General features: G+C 43.9%; 1 protein-coding gene across 1 annotated transcript in view; it reads right to left on the bottom strand.

Moving 5' to 3' along the window:
* The window catches only part of PXYLP1 (2-phosphoxylose phosphatase 1), a 47649-nt gene extending 26991 nt beyond the window's left edge, over positions 1–20658 (bottom strand). Inside the window, exons 1-2 of the mRNA XM_059855252.1 lie at positions 20575–20658; positions 6016–6147 (exon numbers count right to left, since the gene is read on the bottom strand). Of these exons, the coding sequence (XP_059711235.1) occupies positions 6016–6094 (79 nt within the window). The 5' untranslated portion in view covers positions 6095–6147; positions 20575–20658. The remainder of the gene's footprint in view (positions 1–6015; positions 6148–20574) is intronic.
* Positions 20659–22482: the final 1824 nt, after the last annotated feature.

Here is a 22482-nt window from a genome sequence, read left to right as displayed (position 1 = left end):
CAAAACCTCCAGTGCAAAACCAAATGACAGAAAGTAGAGGGAAATTATCACTGGAACAGCAAAATGTCACTTCCAGACATGCTGATACACCAACACCCCAGCATGACCCACTGAGGCAGAGAAAGTATTTTTTAAAAACCCCCCTAAGCCCATAAAACAGCTCTCCACACTCTACAAGGGAACCAGCAGCTGGGGCAGTGGCCAATACCCTAAAAAGCAGTGGCAGTCACCAAAACCCTTTTTTATCAAAAGGATAAAGCCACTGATCAAAGTATGTAGGAAAACAAACTTTAAACCAGAAGAGAAGCTCCATGGGCAAGAGCTGCCTGAGAGCCTGAGCCCTCAGAAGGACAGTCTGGAATGGATGTCAGCCACAGGGTTACAAAAAACAACCCTGTAAAAAGGGATGCTTTCCCACCATCATTTTAGCCCTCTTCTCTTTACTGTTACTTTTTTCCTTAGGCTTTCAGTAAATAGAAAAAAAAATTAAAACAAAAAGTATTTGCTTCATGGAAAAATTAATTTATATGTCTTTGGTTACAGAGTAAAAAAAGCATTGTCAATCAAATTTTACAGAATGTACACATGGCTTCCTAACAGCTTTTAAATTGCCCTTCCATTTGGTTTATTCAAGGAAACTCATGGATAAATTTTTGAAAGCCACCTTGAGGCCTCTGCTGCCAGTCACAGATGTTTCTGATGTATGTAATGAAAGGCCTGGGTTTGCCCAGTAATTGGGTTCTCAGGTACCAATCTTTGGAGGAAAAAGAAAGCTGCTCTTCAGCCCTACTTGAAAACTCCTGTTCCTGAGCTGACCTAAGGGCTAACCAATGCAATGAACATGGACAGGGTCCTAAATTCTGTCTCACCTCCTTAGTCTGAGGCTGCAGGACCACAGCTGGGTTCTGACACATCCTTTGGATGCAGGTGCACTGCCATCCTCTGTCCCTGAACTGCAAGAGCTGCCCCCAGGCACTGCATTTCCCTTCCCTCTGCACTGCCCTAGGCAGCCACACAGCACAGAGCAGCAAGAAACACCTCAGCCACTGCAACCTCTTCTTCTGGCATCAAAAGAATGAAGTACCCCTACATATATCCTCTGTGTTTGTACAGAAGGAAACTGCCCAGTTTTAGTCAACAGCATTATAGATAATATTTACAGAGACAAAATACACAGTCTAGAGCAGCTCATCTTTCCATTCTGCAGTTTTTCTGACAAAGTGAAACACTGAAAACTCTAGATAAAAACAACATAATTACATTTTAGAACAGCCTTAACTGACAAGTCTATCAGAACCAGCTCTCCTTTTGTCTCTAATGCTGAAGTTTTAAATTGTTTTACAACCATAACCATTTACATAAACAAAGAGGAGAAAAATAAAAACACATGTGGACTAATAAACACTATAAGAAAAATACTTCTCCACTCTTTTCTGTAGATCTGGCCCCAAACATAAAACAAGAGGGAAACAATGACAATTCCTAATAAAACTTTAATCTGCCAGTCATATTTGGTTTGGAAGTCAACCAGTTTCCCAATCCAATGGGCTTCCCAAACAAAAATGTTCCATTGATATAATTATCCATTAGAGACATCAGAGTATTTTTCTCTGATGCCAGCACTGAAACATTTCTTTCCTGTTAACTTTTAACACTGTCATTTTCCTACACCATTTAAAAATTCAAACTTGTACAAAACCCAGTGGCATTTGCCATTCAAGGGAGGTTCCCTCTATTGCTGGTTGTTCCAGGTTTAACTCTGTACAATGCATTAATAGCAAAACTGAATTTGAGGGCACATTTGGCCCCAGCCTTTTGTTTTGAAGTCCAGGCCACACAGTTACATTAAAGATGCCTAGAACTGCTAAGGCTTGTACCTTTTCAGCAAGTATAAACTCCTTGTTAAAAGTCTTCTATGTGCCTACAAGAAATGGTAACCAAATCTGACAAAACTATGAACAGGTATTAAAATATCCTAGTAAATTTTCAAATGTGTCTCAAATGCATTTCTCCCATCATGCACCAGGAATTTTCAGGAAAAATAAAAAAATGTGGCATTATTTATTGCAATAAATACACAGAGCTTGAAAACAGTAGGACTTCCTGAAGCCAGTTCCCTTATCCTACTGCTCCCTGTGACATTTCCAGGAAAGCAGAGAGCCCCAGGGGCAGACAAAGCTCAAAGCAGACCCTGGGCCTTTTGCTCCTGTTCAAGGACATAAAGAGCAGAACCAGCCAAGTGCCCCATTGCCCAAAATGTACAGGACAGAGGACCCTGGCAGGAAGGAGTGTGTCTCACAGGATCCACAGCAGCACATCACCTTGAAGAACGACTGGTACAGTTTAAAAAGAGTCTCCAGCTGTGCAGCAATCTGCTTACATGTCTCCTTCTAGCCAGGATAAGGAGATGAAGAAGATGCAGCTGGCATTTGATGCAGCCAGCCAAGCCAGCACACACATGTGACAAACACAAACCAGCTGCTCCAAGAGCTGCCTGCCCCACCCCTGGGACAGAGCTGAGGGCAGCTTCTGCCTGGGTCCTGGCCAGCTGCTCCATGTCCATCCTCTGAAACTGCTGGAGGGAGAGAACACCTCTAGCTCTCAGAGCTGTTGAGAGAGCCTTTGGGGGAAGCTTTCTCCATGATCTACCCTGTGAGCTGAGCTGTTAGTATCCACAGAAAGCACCAGCCTTGTGGTGAAAACAGCACAGGAAAGCAGAATACAGAACTCAGAAACCACAAGAGAAAGGGAGCAAGAAAACCAAACATCCCAACAGGGGACAGAGTTTTCTATCAATCCTGGGCTCATCCCCAGCCACCAAGACTGAAGATTCTGAGGTCCCACCCTGCTTGTTTTCCCCAGCATTTTTCTCCTTGTGTCTGAACTCAAGATGTGACAACTATTAGCTCTGAAACAACTGCCTCAGGAGTTTGTCTGCCAAGCAAGGACAGACTTACTGGGACTGCTCACATGACCAGCCACCACCTCCACCTCATGGTGGCTGCAGAAGTCACTGCTCACAAAGCAGGCTTTTCCCAGCACAGCACATTAAAGTCAACCAGCATCCTTTTCTGTCTGACTGGGTGGCAAACTGCTGCAAGCAATTCCTGAACCCTCACAGCTGAAGGAGGAGCCAGACTGTGACCTTGTCAGCCATCCCAGCGTGGGCTGTTTGTAATATTGAGTCAGAACCTACAGAAAAACAGCTGAGCTTGCCCTTTACTACTCCCTTTGCTCCAGAGTCAGCTACAATTCACAAGTCTGGCTTCAAATGCCACAGCTCCACATGTGGATAAGAGGGATAAAGTATCAAGCATTTACAGGAGTTATGCTCTGCTCTAAAGCAGAAGTTTGAAAATAGAAGATATGTACCACTTGTATAAGTATACATTTAGTGGTACTGTTTGCTTTTATAAACAAATTTATCACAGAAAGGAACAGACATTTTCAGCATTTCATGCTTAGAAAAGCAGTAGCATATTTTAAAATTACCAGCCCTCCTCCACAAAGCTGTGCACTGCTTGCTAACAGAGATTCACAATCCCACAACAGCATAAAACATTCATTTCCACTCCAAATGCTTCAAGAGGTACCTCCCTTCTAACAAAACAAATCAGTGGCTTGGGCATTTTCCTGAGTCATTTTAATACCATGAACATAAACCATATTATCAATCATTCAGGCTGGAAAAGACCTCTAAGATCAACACCAGCCATTAACCCAGCACCACCGTGTTCACCACCAAACCATGACCCCAGGTGCCACATCTGCCTGTCTTTGAAATCCCTCCAGGGATGGTGGCTCCACCACTGCCCTGAGCAGGCTGCTCAATGCCAATCCACCCTTCTGGTGAAGACATTTTTCCTAATACTCCATATAAACCTTCCCTGGCACAACTTGAGACTATTTCCTCTTGTCCTGGGAGAAGAGACTGATCTCCACCTTGTACAACCTCCCTTTGGGTAGCTGTAGAGAGTGATAAAATCCTCCTGAGCCCCCTTTTCTCCAGGCTAAACACTCCCAGCTCCCTCAGCCACTCCTCATCAGACTTGTGCTCCAGACCCTGCACCAGCTCCACTGGGGAATTGCTCCAGACCTCAGGGTCTGTCTTGTCATGAGGGGCCTGTAGCAGAATGTTCTGCCTAAGTGGGGGTAGAACAACTCAAATTTTACCCTATTTGCAAAGAAGTTTTAAGTGCTGGATGGAGAAGGAGGGGTTCATGCTAATTTTGATGTTGAAGAAAGCTGAGACCAGCCAGACTCACCAACCCCAAAGTTCAGCATTCTGAGGATGTGAAAAAACAGTGTTTCCTGACAAACAGGCACTGATGAGGCTGTGGCAAAGTTCCTGATAAAGCAACAACAAGTGCCAGCACTGATAACTCACCTGAAGCTGCAGGCTGCCCAGCTGGCACAGCTCACCTAGCAGCACAAGGTGATCCAAGAGGATTTTGGTTTTGCTGTGTAGATGAATTAGTCCAAACTTGCTCCAAGTTTGGACTAACTGCTCTACATCCCGAAGCTGTCAGAAGTTCAAGTATCAGGCCACCTGAATGTCTTGGCTCCCAGTGGACTATACTGCAGCTCTCATGATGGAAAGGTCTCTGTATCAGTGCTGGTATTGGCACTGAGCTCCACCTTGGCTGCCTGCTGCAGCTTCCATGCTTTTTAAAGCACTTCTCAAACATCCTTATCTCTAGCAGAAATGTTATGTTCTAATTAAGCAGAAAATCATTTTATCTTTAGATGAAATGTGATTCACTCTCCTAAATGCCTACCTCCTCATCTCTAAATAAAACTCATTTAGTTAACAATTCAGTTTCATGTTTCAGCTGCAGCTCCTCCAGGACCTTCACCCTATGCACAATTCATAACCAACCCTACAGCATCAAGGGCAGAGCTCTAACGAGCCTAAAGGGCAAAAGAAGCTGCAATCAGACCCCTGGCTGGTGCCCAGAGGAAGCTGAAAAAGCAATTCAGAGCCACAGGTCCCTTTATGACATGCAGATGAGTTTAAGCACACTAAAATAACAACAGAAAACCACATGTTTCTTTCATCTTCTCTCCCTCCCTTTTTTTAAGTTGTCTGTCATGTGTAAAAGACACATTCTAATTCTAATATCATCTTTTGGGGTTTGGGGGTTTTTACACTGCAGAAAAAAGCATGGCCCAGAAGGACTGTGCTCAGTAAAACACAATGAAAGATGACAACAGCAACAAAGAATGTTATCCTACCCTATGGACTGTACTTTTACTTGCCTTCTAACAGCAGCTCACTACAGTGCTGTGCATTAATTAGTACAGACCACATTATCACAGAACATGGCTTTACCTATAAATGTTCTCTCTGCTGCAGCAGGTGATGATCAGGCACAGGGCACAGTGCCCATCTGCCACCTGCACTGCCCTGCCTTCAGCACCACCTCCTGCTCAGCCACCAGGGCCCTCTGCACTGCCCCATCTGAAGCACAACACCGTTTCACAACTTTAACACTGTTTTACAACAATTTATCTGCTCTTGAACAAACCACCCGCTTCTGATGAACCAATCCAACTGGCTGAAGTTCCCTGATGGGAGGGTACAAATCAGGAGAAGTTCCAGCACTCAAACCCCTCACAGCAGTTTCCTAAATCCCATCTGTCTGATGCAATGTGAAATAGGAATTGCAGCAGTTTGCTCTCCAATGTCATTTGCCTACTTTCATGGAAGGATTCAATCACACTCAATTACTTAACTGCACTACAAAATGCAGATTTTTTTTTTTTTTTTGTTTAAATACAGTAGCCTGATTTGAACTCTCTAGATTGTACAGATTCCTACACAGCACACAAAACAATGTTTCTTACTTTTTTGGAAAACGAGCAAACAAAAATTCTTACAAACAAACAAAAAACCCCAAAATAAACCCCAAGTATTTCAATAAAGAAAGAATGCTTAAACAACATGTAACCATGGCCATTTTTAAAGACACCTATGGAGCACCATATGTGGAAAACAAACATGAGGACACTTACAGAACTGCAGACTGAGGCTCAGAAAGGCTAACAAGGCTGCCAAGGCCAGCAAGAACAGAAAGCGGTTTCGGAAAAGCATTATTATTCACTCTGCTCACTCTTCATGGCTTCATCTTCAGGTATCTGTGGTTCCTGCAAACAACAAAATAGAGGCAAACATGTATTTCAGATGTGGAAGCATCAGTTATTCTATAAAAGCAAGCACACAAGGCAATTCAAATTGGCAACAACAGAATGGAGAAGTTGCCTTCACTCTAACAATAGGATTAACCCTATTTCCACAACAAAACTTTCTGGTAAATAAAAAATATTTCTGTTTTCCATAAAATTAGCTTGCTCCTGCTAACACAGGGTTAATACTCACATTCACAATTCTTAAGGTAATAAAGAGTAAGAAAAGCAATCAGTGCCACTACACAGTAAAAAAAAATTAATAAAGCCTCAGCAGTTGTTACACATTGCAAAAAAAAATTACAAAAAAAAAAAAACAAGCCCTCTCCTGAAAACATCCAAACACACTTTTCCTTGCAAAATTACATTCTGAAGAGTACAGAATTTACCCAAGTGCCCTGTTTTCACAGATGTAAGCTCTCCTGTGGAAAACTGCTCTAAATAAGGATGAGAGGGGGTTGCTCTCCCCCCCTTACATGCCTTTTTTTTTTCTTTTTTAAACAACCAGCTGCTCATATGTGCAAGAGATGGCTCCTCCTAGCACTGACAGTGTGCTGCAGGAAATTGGTTAGTTTTGAAAGAAATCTTCTGAGATTCCCAGACCCTTTGAACTGAGTTCTGTTTATGACAGAACATTCAAACCTGTTGACAGAAAGTAATTTTTTTCCCCTCCACCATTTCTTTTTGCCTCAGAACTTATTTCCTCATACAAAGAGGCCTCTCTTTATTTTTCCTGCTTTTGAGAATGACAAGTCTTACATACACATGTAATTAATATACATTTGCTTACCAAAACTCTTCTGCACTCCACAAACTAACCATCTTAAATTTTAATATCTGAGAGCTGATAAAACCACAACCTCAAAATTCTGATTTTTTTCCTACACCATTCCCTTCCCCTCCAATTAATTTTCTTACTGGTATTTAAAAAGGTCTCAGGAATCACTGAACTTATTTTATCCAGGGGGGCTGATATTGAAAAGAGTTGTGTGATTGCAGTAAGTGAAATCCATTACACACATACATTTTGCAGGACTGAGGTCTTTCCATCTCATTTTACTTGGACAACTACCTTTACAGCTTTTGGAAACCGTGCAAAAATGGAAAGATCTGGAGATTCTGAGAAGCAAGAAACCAGAGTCATTACAGCATTTTTCCCAAAGGCTACCAGCACCATAAATGGCAAGTGCAAGCAGTAATAAAAATAAAGTAAAAAGAGAGGGAGGGGGAAAGTTGTAGGAACAATTTTAACAGTTCTCAATTTCAAAAAAATCATAGCTCATCCTGGAACATCCTAGTGAAGGGCAGGCAGAAGCAAAACTGAACTACACACTGCAATTCAACAAAGCTGTGAAGGATAGAAGGTAAAAGGATTAGTGTATGTCAAACACCAGGAGAGAATAAAGCAGTTCAACCAAACAGATGGGACAACAGAAGGAACCACAGGAAAAAGCAAAAAATAGACTTGGCAGGAAGGAGAAGGTAAAATCTTTTAAAAAGCTCTCAGGAACGAGAGGTCTTGGGCACAGTCTACACAGATTAATACTGTTGTTGCACCAGAAATAAAGCTGCCACAAAAAAGAAAAAAATTAAAGACTGAAAAATAGGAGATCTTACACACTTCATATTAGCAAAATGTTTTCCTGAGTAAGCTTAATGAGCTTGAGCCTTAATTGCAAGATCAGAAGCTTTAAAACATTGAGTGTGAAAGGCATCATTCAAGAAATTACAAAGTGGAAAGATTTTTCTTTTGAATACACTTTGGCTTGCTAACAAATTAAAAGTTGCTCTGTTGTGACTTATGAGGCATAGGAACAGCTCCTGCTGAGAAGCTGTTAATTAAAAGCTTGTCAACACCATTTGCCATCAGCTCCTCCTCGGCAAGAAGCTGCAGGGAAGCAGGAGAAGGTGTGTGACAGTCCTGGAGCCTCTGCCCCTCCAGGCTGGCACACCAGGAGTTCAATAAACATCGTGGGCACTCACTGAAGGGAGCCTTGGTAAACCAAAAAAGATAAAACAAAGCATGGAGGGGGGAGAAATAAAAGCAAACCAACCTTATCTTCCCACAAAGCTATTCTCACATGCAGGTCAAACAAAGCAACAAACCACAGAGCAGAACACATCTGGGTGTCCAGGACAGACCATCACAGAGCAGGAGCACTGCAGAGCATCCCCTGCTCACCTGACATTCGGGCACTGCTGATCTTCATCTGTGCACCCAGACAGAGTGCAGCGCCTGCCCAGCCTCCACATCTCCACACCATGAAGGGATGACTCCCCCAACAGCCAGGGCCATCCCAGCAGCAGCTGACAGCCCCACCTGGCTGCAGGAACGTGGCTCAGAGCCAAGGGAGCACTCACTGCTTTGGGAGGGCACTGAGCACCACAGCCAGGTGGCACTGGTGCCAGGAGCAGCAGCTTCTGCCCAAAATGCAGTGATGGATGCTCATCTCTGAGACAGGGAGGTTTAGACTGGATATTAGGAAAAATTTCTTCACAGGCTGCCCAGGGCAGTGGTGGAGGGATTTAACAGACCTGTGGATGTGGGGCTCAGGGACAGGGTTTGCTGGTGGCTTTGGCAGTGCTGGGGGAACAGTTGGACTTGACCTTTTCCAACCTAAACAATTCCACAATTCTGTTTCTATGAATGCAGTACTTGATAAAGATGAGCTTTACAACTCCAGACATTTCAGTCACACTAATTTTAAATGTGACACACTTAAACAGTTTAGAAAATCATAAGGATAGTCATTAATGAAGCATCCTACATTGAAATGCAGGTAAGTAAAAGGCTCCTTCTCAGTCACCTTCTGCAGCATACCCACCTACATACCTATCCACAGAATGGAACTTTTCCTTTTAAACACAATCCAAAATCTCAACTCATCACAACATGCCAGAATGACTCACAGCACTTAGAGCACTCTCAGTATTTACCTAATCTCACCCAAGTGCTTGTGTAAGGTGTTATTGCATGCTCACACCAAGGTAAAAACAGCCTTATGGTTGAAGGCCAGGCCAGGGAGTCAGGAAAAATTAGTAACCACCCAGAAATGCTGGGAGAGAGGCAGGCAGCCTGGAGCCCAGGCAAGGCAGAGCAGCTGGCAGCACTAACCTACATTCTGCTCAGCACTGGAGGGGCACTGCCAGCCAGGGCATCACACAGAACCTCCCCCTGGCAGCACCAGCAACTCAGCAAACCAGAGACAAGGCATCTCCTGACTGGCCACACTTCTTTTGTTTAAGTCAGGCCCTGAAAATAACTTCACATCAATGCTTTCAGAGCACTTGTGATATTATATGAGACACTAAACCAGCACTGCCAAACTCCTGTGCCAATTGACTGATGCTGTTACATCCTCTAAATCACCAGCATCATCTATAATACAAACCTACTCTCCAGCATGAAGCATAAGCACAGAATGATACTGACTCACCATGACAGCTTAAATGAATTTACTTGATTAAAACAGCATGTCTCCATAAATAATCAATAGTACTCCTCAAAGTCTGCCTCAATAAAATTACTGTATTTATCTGATGTGCTGCATCAAAATGACATTGTCTACTGAAACATAAGAGGGCAAAAGTGGTCACAATGAAAAAACAGCAAAGACAAATGGAGACTTTGCTCCAAAAGGAAGGCAGTGCTCAGTCTGTACATAACTATGTGCCAAAGACAGAGAAAAGTGTATTTTGGAGCAAGCTCATAGAGTGTAGGAGGGAGAACAAAAAGCCCACAGACAATATAAGGTTGATTTGGAGTAACATTCATAGATAGTTTTAGAAAAGGTCACAGAATAACACAGGGACCCACCCATTAGTCTGATATCTCTACACTGCATAAGAGATTTTACCTATCATTTCTTTTTGATGTATCTTTTGCCTTTCATTTGCGTCTGTAGGCTTACTTTTTGACAAAGCCTGTTTTGAAGGCATCTGAAATAAAGGTGACAGCTCCTGATACAGTTACAATGAAAAGTTCTGCCTTGACTTTCACTTTAACTCATGATGCTCCACCAATCACTCCCCAGCCACTGGGCAGCAGCCCACCAGGCACACTTTTCATCTGCTCCCAAGTCCAGCCCCCAGACAACTTCAGACAGTGAGCTCATACTCTTGAATTAGCAACTGCAGAAAATAGTTGTGTCAGCAAATGGCAGAAGTCAGCCCTTTTCTTTGGCACTTAAGTGATTTGCACTTTTTTCCTGCAGGAATGCAAAGCACTGGCTGGGATTTTCTGGTCATGACCACATGGACCAGAGCTATAAAGACCCGTGGCAAGAACCAGAACAGAGTGGAAATTGGAACATGCAGCAGAACCAATTCCCTGGTCAGCATGACCTGCTTGGTTACTGATGCTTGTAATTGTCAGGGTGAGGAAACCCTCACAAAAGCCCTGCAGTCACTGTAGCAGCAGCAATGTAAATTGAACATATGATCCCTGCAACACTGAGAGTGCATTTTGCACAGCATCACAAAGTAACACAGCATCTGTGATACTGTTCAGCACAATTCTCCATTTTCCCATTGGAAAAAAACAAGAAACATACTCTTTTTTTTAATAGCATTTAAGCAAAATAGGTCATAACACTTGGTGCAAAAAAATGCATTTCTAAAAAGAGGAAAACTGGCTCATCATTGAAAATATTAAATAAAACCTGCTCAGTATTGTTATTCGTGTTAGCCCTCCCACCCCATGAGTTAAACTGGAAGTCAGTAACCATAGGGGACACAAAACTCAACTAAAAGTACAAACAGCAGCCTCATGAAACAAAAACAAAAAACCACAAATACGAAAAAACCCCAACACCTAAGTGAAGATAAAATAAGCCCAGATAAAAAGGCAATTTGTACCACTCCACAAGGAAAGCATGCAAACAGCAAGAAGCAGTGCCTGTCCAACAGAGCATGGCTACATGTTAATATGTAAAAATTAATAGTTATAAGATAATTTTGTTTTTTAATTATTTAACATTCTACCAACAAGTATCTGATTTAAAAATGAAAACAGCTAAGACACTGAAGTTTAATGTATTTTATCACATGAAAACATCCAAATGCAAACTTTTCTTGTCTTTGCAAGTTTCCTCCTTACCTAGGCAGTTCTAAAATCCCCACAGTGGCACAGCTGGTCCTGCACAGTGCAAAGCTACTGCAGTGGCCCAGCAGTACTGCCCAGCCTTTCAAGTGAGCAGTGGGAGCTCCCACTTCACACAAGGCAAGGGCATCAAACAGATCTGACTTGAACAATTCTGCCCCTCTGTACAGCACTCACCTTCCCTGTGCAGCAGATTTAACCCTGAATTTATTAAGCCTGATGAGTGCTGAGCACACAGAAGTGATGAAGGCACCTCCAGCCAGGCTGAACATTGGCACACCTTAAAGATAATCCACTGCTCTCAAAATACAAGGTTCTCTTGACTCCAAAATCTGAGCTTTTAAACTTCAAGGTGCACAAGCAGACAAACTGGTGAACATTTTAAACACCTCTTTCTCCTAAGCAGCTTTCAAGTTTGAGCAAGACTCTCGTAAAGTTTTACACTGGAAAGGCTGGAAAAGTCACCTTCAGCTTGCATCCTTCAGAGGGCTGTTTCCTTCTTCTCATTTCTGTCCTACTCAGTCACCACTGGGAGCTGCCTTCTCTCAAATACCAGAGCAAAACAAGTGTCTGCATAGTTTGGGTTTGCATTTGATTTTGCCAGTCTAAGTCTTTTCGAATGTATTTGTTTTACTGAACTTAGAACCCACCAGTCTATGAATCTCCTGAAACTGGCCAATCAATGGAGTCACACAGAGACATCTATATTCAAATTTTGTGCATTAATGTTACAGTTAATGCAGTGCAACATTAGAACACTGTAACGATTCTTTATGAGTTTCACAGCATTGGAAGTTGACTTATTCTGCAGCCAGAAATCTCTCAGTTTCTGGAATTTCCTTACGTTTACATCATTTTCTGATGAAATGACGCCCACATTATCTTGAACAAACATAACTGAGTTTAAAAAAAAAAGGCATGGGAACTGTTAAAAAAGCATGCAAAGATCATTAAGTGTTGGATTTTATGTGGTTTTTTCACCCTTGCACAACAAAGCACTTAGGTGTGTCATCTTACCTCCCTGTACTCTGAACACTAATCATCTTGCAAAGAAACACTTTAAAACAAAATCCTTCTGAAAACTCAAACAAGTACTTTTGGAAGAAATACCACAATTGTGAGTTGTAAATACCCTTATAAACACCTGAATACCAAAACAGGGGGGTTTTTTTAGGACCAAGCACAATAATTTCTGACATGAAGTCACTAAAGGAGATCAGTACTGCAGTTTCTACATAATCAATGGTTCCTAGAACTATTAATAAGAAAAATATAAGTAAACACATGAAGTAATTTAGAGATGAAAACCATAGTTTCAAAATATAAGGTACTATAAATATCTGATTCTTTGGGGAGGAAGTCATTGCCCCAAAACACTCTCTTCCTTCTCCTATTCCTAGAATTATCAGTATATGGGAGAGAAGTTCTCAACAGTTGCAATTCAAATACTACTTCCACATCCTGCACATCCTTTCACTAAAAATAAATAAATAAAACCACTCTAAATTCAGTCTCCTTTTCTGCCAGAACACTTTCACTTAGAGGCTCAGCTTGGAGCCAGCTTGCTGCCTTTGTGCCCAGGCTCTGGCAGCACCCTGACAGCAAAGGCATTTTTGCTCCTACCAGCTTCACTGGCCTGTTTACACAGAATATCCAGTGTTGCCATCAGCCAGGACACAGGGATGACATGCCCCTGCCTGGAGGAACCTAACAAAAGTCTAAATTAGCTCTGACAGTAAACAAAGGGAAAAGGCAGGGCTGCACATAGAAACAATTATGGAATGTTTATTCCAAGCTGTCTGCACACCCCTTTATGTTCTGCTTTCTCACAGATTTAGACATCTGTTTAGACCAGAGGACAAAACAGTGGTCAGCAGCAAAATTCAGGCTTACCAGCTCACCCATCCTCTCCTTTTTGATTCATACTTTCAGTCACTGATGCTATCATTTCATTCTGGGGGCTCAGAGCCCAGGTAGGAACCTCCATGCCTGAGCTCTGCTCCACAGCATGGCAAACACTCAGGAAAGCTCCACAGAGCAGCCACAGGAACCTCTGAACTCCTCCAGCAGAGATGTCTGCTCGGCACAGCCAATGCTGCTCTCAGGGCTCTGAGTGCAGCACAATCCCTGAAGATGGATGTGGGTTTGAATCTGAAGCTGCATTTTGGACAGAACAAGATACAGCATGAACTGCTTCCCTCAACCACAGAGAGGTTTCTCTGGTGTGTTTCAGTCTACCAATAAAATCTAATCTATAATAAAATCTGTCAAATTACAAAGCTTTCAACAGAGTTCAAATAACAATGGATCACAAGCCATTCCCCTGTTTAAAAGTCAGACTTCATGGCATACCCAAATCTTAACTATTGAAGAGACCACTGCAGCTCCTTTGCTGGCTTAAAACCTCTTCCCTTACTTTCATATTCCTTTCATGAATTGTTGGAAGTCCCCATGCTTTAGCCTTTGGTTTTCCAGCTATGACTTTATAGGTCTCACACGGTTTACTCATTTGAACAGCAAATGTTCATGCAATATTTCCAGGAGTAGGTGTCCCTGACTTCAGTGTCTTTGGTCCACATAAACCCTTAGCTCAAGAGATTCTTCAGTTCAGACAAACTTTTCAGTAAGTGTTTTGATCTGGCTTTGATTACCTCCTTTTGGTTGGAAATAAGATCAATGTCCTACACTGCTGTGTAGAAATCTTAAAAAACTTCAAGTCAACACCGACCCATCAGTCCAGCACATCACTTTGGAGGCTCTGCTTGAACCAAATTTTAATATCCAGGAAAATCTGTGAGAAGCCCAGCTCTCTGTTATGCACTTCAGCAATGTCCCCATATTCCTATTCCTTTTCCTATGCAATACTAGATCACACAGCCTCTGAACTGCAGAGAAAGTAAAAACAAAAGCAAAGGAAGTTCTTTTACTTCCTTAAAGGAAGCTGAGCAACTCATTTTAACAGTATTATGAAACTTGAAGGAAACCTTATGATTGTGATGGCTCCAGGCCAGAACTGAATATTAACTGGCAGCAAAACCATTCTAGAACATAAAGATAATTAAATAATTCTTAAAAAACAGCATCAGAATGTAATTATTTTAAACTTACCATTTTAAAACCATATACCATATGCTCATAACTATAAGCATAGATCCTAATCACCCCCAGATCACAGCCAGTGGCTGATCAGATAACATCACAGCTCCAAAAAGCACACAAAGGCAAAGCACTTAACATGCTTAAATCATTAAATGATTTCTGGGGTTTGTTTTTAAGGTAAGGTTTTACTCTTTACAGTTTCCATTGTTTGAACAACTCCATCTCCTGCTATAACACTCCCCTGTGTCTGTGTTTCCTCTGAGCAGGAATCTGCCTCCCTCTGCCCCAGTGTCAGGGACTGTGTCCTGAGGCAAATACCTTCTTCTGGCACTAACTTTGAAAGTAAACATTGCAGGGATGCACTCAAAGCTAGTGGTGATCAACCAGGGAAGTCAAGTTGAATAAACAGATCAGTGAAGAAAGCTCATAAACACAGAAAAATGCTTATTTTCCCACACTGAGTCAAATTTATCCCATGTAATGTTCAAGATGGTGCTAGTAATTAAGGACAGTATTTTTCACTGCTTTTCAGCTCTTCCACTCAGGTTAGACTGGGATTTCAGAATGTGATCTGAGTTCCCAAATCTGTACTTTTTTAATTTCAAATGACCTTGTACTGGGTCAGGTTATACATTCATACTCTGCTGGTGGAGGTTACACACCCACAGTCCTCAGGGGCCCACACAGGTTCATTTGCTCACAGTATCCAAACTGAATGGATTTGGGGACACTTTCTCTCTTCAGCCACTCTCCATCCTGTCTTGTGTCCCATCCTCACCTGGTCCTTCACACTCACCCTCTGGAGAACTGCCACAATTTGAACCCAGTGTCCCAGCCATTCCCCCACAGCTGTCAGGGGGAAATGCACCATTCACCACTCTCACCCTAAAATGCATAATTTTACATCTGCTGATTTGGCCACCACTGAGAGTTTTCCAGGTAGTAAAACACCATTTTACTAAATTAGCTTAATTAGAGATGCGAAAAGAGGCAGTGCAACAACCTGGTAAGTGTTGCAAGAGGGATGGAAGGGATGACATTGATTTTTACCCATCACATTTCTACTCTACCCTATCCTTGTGCTCAAGCTATATTTTGACCCTCAACCCAAAAGATTTTTCTTCTGCCTATAGCCTTACATGAGTTCTGTTCCATCCTGGTCAGGTCATCCAAAACTTCCATATTCAACCACTTCCATAAAATTACAGGGCAGATACACACTTCTGTTCCAAATGGAAAACTTGTGCTTCTCCACACATTCTACTATTACCCACTGCAACTCATACTGGAGAGGAAAAAAAAAAGATTAAACATACTTTATTCAGCAGTTTTGTCATCTTCCTGCAATCTAACCCCAGAATTACACAGATGCATTAGCACACAGTCAGCATTTTCTGCTGCCCTTTCCTCCCCACAGCACTCTGCACAGCTGCCAACTTGCCTGGCTGCTTGAGAGCTGAATGGGGAATAACACAGGCAACAAACTGGAAAAGTGCCATGCTGCTGGCAAAAGGGCATGCCTGGCTCTTCCCTGGATCCTCATGGCAGCAGCACAAACTAACCACTAGGAACACATCATCTCACAGAGAGAGACAGCTGAACACACAGGTGCAGACAGGAGAGTTATTGCTTCAAAAGGAAAAATAAAAATAGGTTTAGGTAAACAGTGCTGGCATTAAACATCATGTCCCAGCATTTCCTTGGAAAGGCCCTTTGGCTACAGTTCTGCTGCTTTATTTGCTAAGCTGGTTTTACATTTTATCAGCCCACAGAAACTCCCCAGGAAGGTACCCAAAGGTCTTCAGAGAAACACAAAGCTGTGTTCAGACTCAGGAGCAATCAACAAACCAACATCACAACCACAGAGCAGGGAAGGAGAACAATGAGAAATGCAGGGCAAAGTGCAAGAACCAGTGCTAGCATCACTGTCCTTTTAACAGTGATTAACCACTGGGGGTACCAGCTGTGTGTCTGCAGGGTCCCCATCAGCACTGCCAGCACCAGCAAGGCACAGCACAGCACCCTCCACTGCCCAGGGAACGGGGACATTCATCAGTGCACACACTGACACACAGCTGTGCTGGCTGTGGTTTTATTTTCACAGGGGAAACCATGAACGTGACAATGTGGGGGGAAACTGACTTCATTCTCGTGCATGCTGAAGTTTTGGGTGGCTGTAGAAACTATGAATGGATCAGCTGAAAATCAGCCCCTGATTAGCATTTCCAGACAGCCATTCTGGAAGTGTTCACCATGTGGCACAAACAAATAAGCCTAATTATTTCAGCTTCCAAAAATCAGTTAAGAAATATGCCAGCTGCCTAGCTTTTCAAAACCCAGTTTACTTCTCTAATCAATATGAAATAGCCTGTCAATCTTGCTCTGAATCCTCTGCCTGTCAACAGAACCACTTAGAGCCTAATCACACACTTACCATCTATCTTTGTAGCCCTCCTGGCAAATGTTTCTATTATCAGCTTGCACAATGCAAAAAAAAACAAAACAAAACAAAACAAAAAAAACTCTTTCTTGCTGCTTAGGATAAACCATTACATTGATGATTCAGGCATTATCTGTTTTTTCAAAAAGAATTGTAAATGCCATTTGTCACAGTACACCTTCCCACTCTTATCTTTCTTCACTGAACAAGAAAATGCCTCACCCAGCTGTAATCAGAGAACATCTAATATTTTCAAGATAAACAAGAACATGAATTTTGAATTCTAACCTAAACCCAATGGAACAAAACAAGCCATGTGCTCCTACACTGACTTAAGTCAAGACTCATATATCCTCCCCTACAAATTTTAGACAGTAAAATTTCCCAAATTCTTCTGCCCTAAATAGTGTGCAAAGCTAAATGCTTGCTTCAGGGATTCACCAAAGTGCAGCCTGATTTTAACAGAATATGAAACATGTCACAGTCTGTACAGCATTCCTAGTATCATCCTGGAAAACTGCTACAGAAACCTTCAGTCATCATCAGCCTTTGCACAGCTTTATGATCAACTGTTTCCAATCCTGTTTCTGTGTAACTTATGCCATACACTGGCCTGCATTTCCATTCCCTGTTACAGAAAGCATTTTCAAAAGCTTGTAAAAGAAAATAAGAAAATATGCATTTTGAAGCACAATATTTTATCAGTACTACAATATTTTAATACAAGTCCATTAAAATTACCATGATACTCAAACCCATGCAAGTAAAAATTTTGCTTGAAACCTACACTTAAGTCTCCTCCCAAGCATTTGACATTTCCTCTCTTTTTGCTCCAAAATTTAAGTTTTCTTTTTTGCATATAATTTACCACCCAAGCCAGAGTTTTTTTAAATACACCCTTCTGAATGTGAACCAAAGCTCACTTACTGCCTCCCTCTCCCAGGGAATCAAGATTAAAGGCTATGTTCAAACACTTCCCAAACGTGATGCACTGCTGGGACAGCTTTGACCCAAACTACATTCTTTGTCCAATATTTGGACCACTGAGGTTCTTTTTAAGCAGCTCTTTTCTCACCCTCGAGGCTGCTGTCTGGCAGCATTTGTGTGTGTGCTGCCCCAGTGCCTGTCAGGCTGCCACAATACCTTTCCCTGCACATAATTGGTAACGATCTACCAGTAACTTCCAAAACTTTTCTGCATTCCCTATAACAAACTCCATCTTCTTTAGTCTACTCACATCATCTTCACCAAATTATTCTCTAAATAGCCAAAGCAATAGCTGAGTGCTTTGTGCACACTCCCAAGCTCCTTGAGAGAGCAACTTCATCCCTTTGGTAGGGGCAGGCTTGAAGACTCTGCCCTCTTGAACAGTTAAAGGATCAGCACCTCCTCTGTGGCATCCATCATAAACCAAAAATCTAAATAATAAAGCATATGTCAGTAGGTGGCTTAACATTTAATTCCTATGCTCATGTGATGTATGCTTGTGAGCAACACATCTCACAGTGGTTTCCCACCTAATTAATTGCCAACATGCTATTGTTGGCCAAAAGATAAAATTGTGGGGAGATGACGAGAATATGCAACTAGAACTGACCATAAATCCAGATAAAAGCCACACTTAGAACCACATGAATCCAGCATTGGTTTTTTGGGCAATAACATGCAGACACACTTAAGATACAAAGCCTTTACATGTAAAAGACTTTGTTCTTCTCTTTTTAATATTTGCAGCTTCATCAGAAAAAGCATCCAAAAGTCTAGTTTCAAATTTCTCCTATGAGACAGTGAAAATAAAAAAGGACATACATAAGAAAGCTCACAGGACACTCTAGGTTTTGTTTGTCTAAGGAGGTTATGATAAGTCTGTAAAAATACACATCTCCTTGTAAAACCACTGGAGGAAGCAGACTTCATGGGGGACAGTGATTTTGCACACCATGAAGCATTGCTTTTTGTGTTTCTTCACTCCAAGATGCCCACCTCTAAAACTACACCAAAAAAAAAAAAAAAAGCAGCTCAGAAGACAAAAGAAAGCTGTTAGAGAAAATGAAGTTCCCTATCACGAAAATTAAACTATTTTAAAAAGTTAAAGTTTTTTACAAGTTTAAACAAGTTTTTAACAAGTTAAAGCCTGCAGCCTAACCTGAGGCACACCTCTACAGAGGCACAGACACAGCCTCAGTTACACTAAAGCCATTTTACAGAACTGCTGTTGTCAGACCTTCCTATGACACCTCTGTCCCTCAACACTTCCTTTGCCCCAAAACAGGGAGCTTGTTCAGTATGGACTGAATCTTCTAAAAGTAGTATTTCAGCACTACTGAGTTTACATAACACAATCAAGATACTACAATTAAAAGCCATTAGAGAGGAGCATATGTGTTTGAACCATGTGCACTGCTTGTAGTTACCTTTTTGAGAAGATTAAAATTAAGCAGCTTTTGCTTTTCATCTCACTCACACCCTCCCACTACAAATGCTGTCTGAGCTAATCCTCCTTCTAGAGACGTCAAAACAGGGCAGAAGTATTACAGCTACTTACTGCCAAAATGTGCTGGTTTAATATCCCATTACTATTGTAATACTGGCACAATAACTTATTATATGTGACAGCTTTTGCAGTTAGTCAAAGATAGAGCCACTTATTCAGAACTGGCTTTTTCATCACATAAAAATATCTTTGTAAAATTTGTAGAAGAGAAAATTTAAGATCTGTACTCAGATGCCTATCTGAGACTATGATGCCAGACAAAATAAAAGCCATATAAAGTCATTACACATGCTTTTCCCACCCTGTAATTTCAAAGACTTTATGTAAAGTGATCAGTCCAGAAATTCAGGTTACAGTATTTACAAATGCACTGTTTGCTCCTTACTTCCCGGCATTTTAAGACACACTTTCACAGAGTTGTTTCGGTTTTTTTTTAGGGCCGCACTCTGCACAAAGGCCAAGACAATGTCCACCTCAGAACACACTTCCAATGAGAAGCCCATGCTTGTCAAAACGCCCAGGGTTTATATTCGGGAACCTGCAGCACAGAAACTCAGTAAGAAGTCTGTTTAAGACCCTAGAAATATCTAGGATAAGTACGTGCGATGCAAAGGATGCTGTGGGACACGCTAAAGACAAGAGGTGTCAGGAAACAGGTGGATCCACGAAGTTACTCCACTCCGGCCACAGTATATCCGCCGACAATGCCTGGCAAGTCCCGGTACCCGGAGCAGCGCCGGTACCCGGAGCAGCGCCGGTCCAGCCCCGCTGCCGCTCGCTGCCAGCCGAGGCGGGCACACGCGGGGACTCGCAGGGAAACGAGCCCTGCCAGCCCCAGCCCTGCACCGCTCGCACACACCGGCACCGGCTCGCACACACCGGCTCACACACGGCTCGCTCCTAGCGGGTCCCGCACAGCCCGGGCCGGGCCCGCGCTCCCGTCCGGGGCAGGGCTGCAGGGCTGACCCGCCCCGAAGCCCCGCCGGCCGAGCCCCCGCCCGCCAGGCCGGCCCGGCCGAGGCTCCTCGCCCGCAGCGCTCCCGCCACCCCTCCCGGAGCCGGGCACGGGCCGCACCCCTGCTGTCCCCGGGCTTCGGCAGCGACCGCTCCGCCGAGCCCCTACCGGGGCAGCGGAGCACCGCGGACGCGGCAGCGGCGTACCGGGGCACCAGGCACAGCGCTCCCCGGCGGCGAGCCCCAGGCCGTGTCCCACCTGCCCGAGGGGGCCCAGCCCCGCCCGCAGCCGCCCCTTACCTGCCTGGCCGCGCTCGGCACCTCCTCCCGGGCCCGGAGCTGGAGCCGCCGGAGCCGCCGGAGCCGCCACGCCACGGCCGCGGCTCCGCGCCCGCCGAGCGCCCGGCCCACCCTGGCACCGCCCCCCCGGCCACGCCGCCCGCCCGCGCCCCCTGGCGGCCGCCGCCGCCCCGCCACCGCCCGGGCAGCTCCGCACGGCACGGCCGGGACGGGACGGGACACGGGACGGTCCCACAGACGACGTGGGACGGGGTGCCCGCTGCCCCCCGCCGCATACTCGGCCCGCCCGCCAAGGAGCCGAGAAGTATCAGCCCTCTGAAGCCGCCTTCTGTCACAGCCACAGCGGCAGAGAGCAGCGACAGGCTCCGGGGCCAACAGCGGGCACCCAACCCGGGTTCCCCACGCCCCAACCCTGGTTTTCAACTTCCCGCTGCTTTTAGCTTGCAGCGTTGGAGAGGATGGCTGTCGGTTCCCCGGAGATGCAGCTGGGCGCGGTGGGTACTGCCGCTGACTCCGCTGGCGCGTTCTTCTGATATCTGACTCACTGGGAGTACAGCTGGAAGCTGTCACGGCCCTTTGGAAGAAATGCCACAAATTTCAGTACAAAGATATGACAAACATTTCTCCTGCGCAGTTGATAAAAGTGAATTCATTCCATACCTTGCACAGTAGTCACCAGGATTTGCTCCAGACAAAGCAGTTCCCAGCTAACCAGCCTGTCCCCTCTCAGGAGCCAATTCTGCTCCACTAGCAGAAGTGCTTGTTCAATCCTGCAAGCTGATCACCTTTCAAATACACCAATTTTTCATGTATCCCTAAACCAGACCCTAAAATCAATTCTGCAGATTTGGGGAATGCCCAAATTCCCTTTACACACCTACTCTGGCATGAGGATGCAGAGTCTATGTGAATGCTAGGTGATCAAAAGTGATAGGAAAGATGTGTGCTAATGTCTTTACTAACAATTCGATGGTTGAAGGAATGGGTGTTAACATCTTTGGAATGGGTCTTAATGTCTCTGCCAGCTTCAAAAAGCAGGTTTCTTACCGGGCTCAGACACCTTGACTCCTGGAAGAGACAAGGGGCTGCACAAGGGTGAACTTTGGGGTAAAATGCCAGGTTCAAGGTGGGAATATGGGGTAAGTGGTTTGGAAAGACTGAACCTTCCTAGCAGCTCAGCCGATGGGGAAAGGAAGAGAGAGAGACACACGGCTGGGGGTTCAGGATAAAAGGGAGGCTGCAACCTTGAAAACCTCGAGAGAGAAACTGCATGGAGGTGTGCCCCAGCAGATCTCTCTCTTTATTTGAATAAATACTCCTCTATATGAAAAGGACACTGCCTTTTTTTCTGAAAAAAACCTATGCACTGTCACTAAAAATGTGGCACCAGCGTCTTTAGCTGCAGTAAGGAGGCACCTTTAAGAATGTCTGTGGTTCTCACACTCCCATGGTTCCACCTGCAGCCCTGGATACTTCTGCCAGCTTCCAACTGTGCTGTCACACTGCTCTGCCAGATCAGCAGACACACTTATCTCTGTGGCCTCTACTCTTGGGTCACAGTGACTGGTGATCACAGCCCTGCCAATAGCAGCACAGAGACAAGTTTTCTTTTTTTGATGTTGCACATCCACAGAGCCAACATATCCAGGAAAAAGATTGGGCATGGTTTCCTGGCGAAACTTGTACTTTTGCATGACTGGTATGATTTCACCTGGAAGTGCTGAAGTTCTCCAACTTTCTCTTTGGGATAAGAAGTAGGAATTAATCTAGTTTTAGCCAACAGACTGCAGAGCAGTGTGGTAAGGGGTTGTGCAGCTGCAGAGCAGAATGGAGCCTTTACCTGCTGCTGCTCTCCAAAAGCCATCCCCAGAGCTGCTCAGCAGCCTCCAAACAACTGCTGCACATCAA

This window comes from Haemorhous mexicanus, chromosome 10 (assembly GCF_027477595.1).
Source record: "Haemorhous mexicanus isolate bHaeMex1 chromosome 10, bHaeMex1.pri, whole genome shotgun sequence".
NCBI classification, from domain to species: domain Eukaryota; kingdom Metazoa; phylum Chordata; class Aves; order Passeriformes; family Fringillidae; genus Haemorhous; species Haemorhous mexicanus.
Note: the sequence above shows the minus strand (reverse complement) of the source record. Positions and strands in the feature narration are given on the sequence as shown.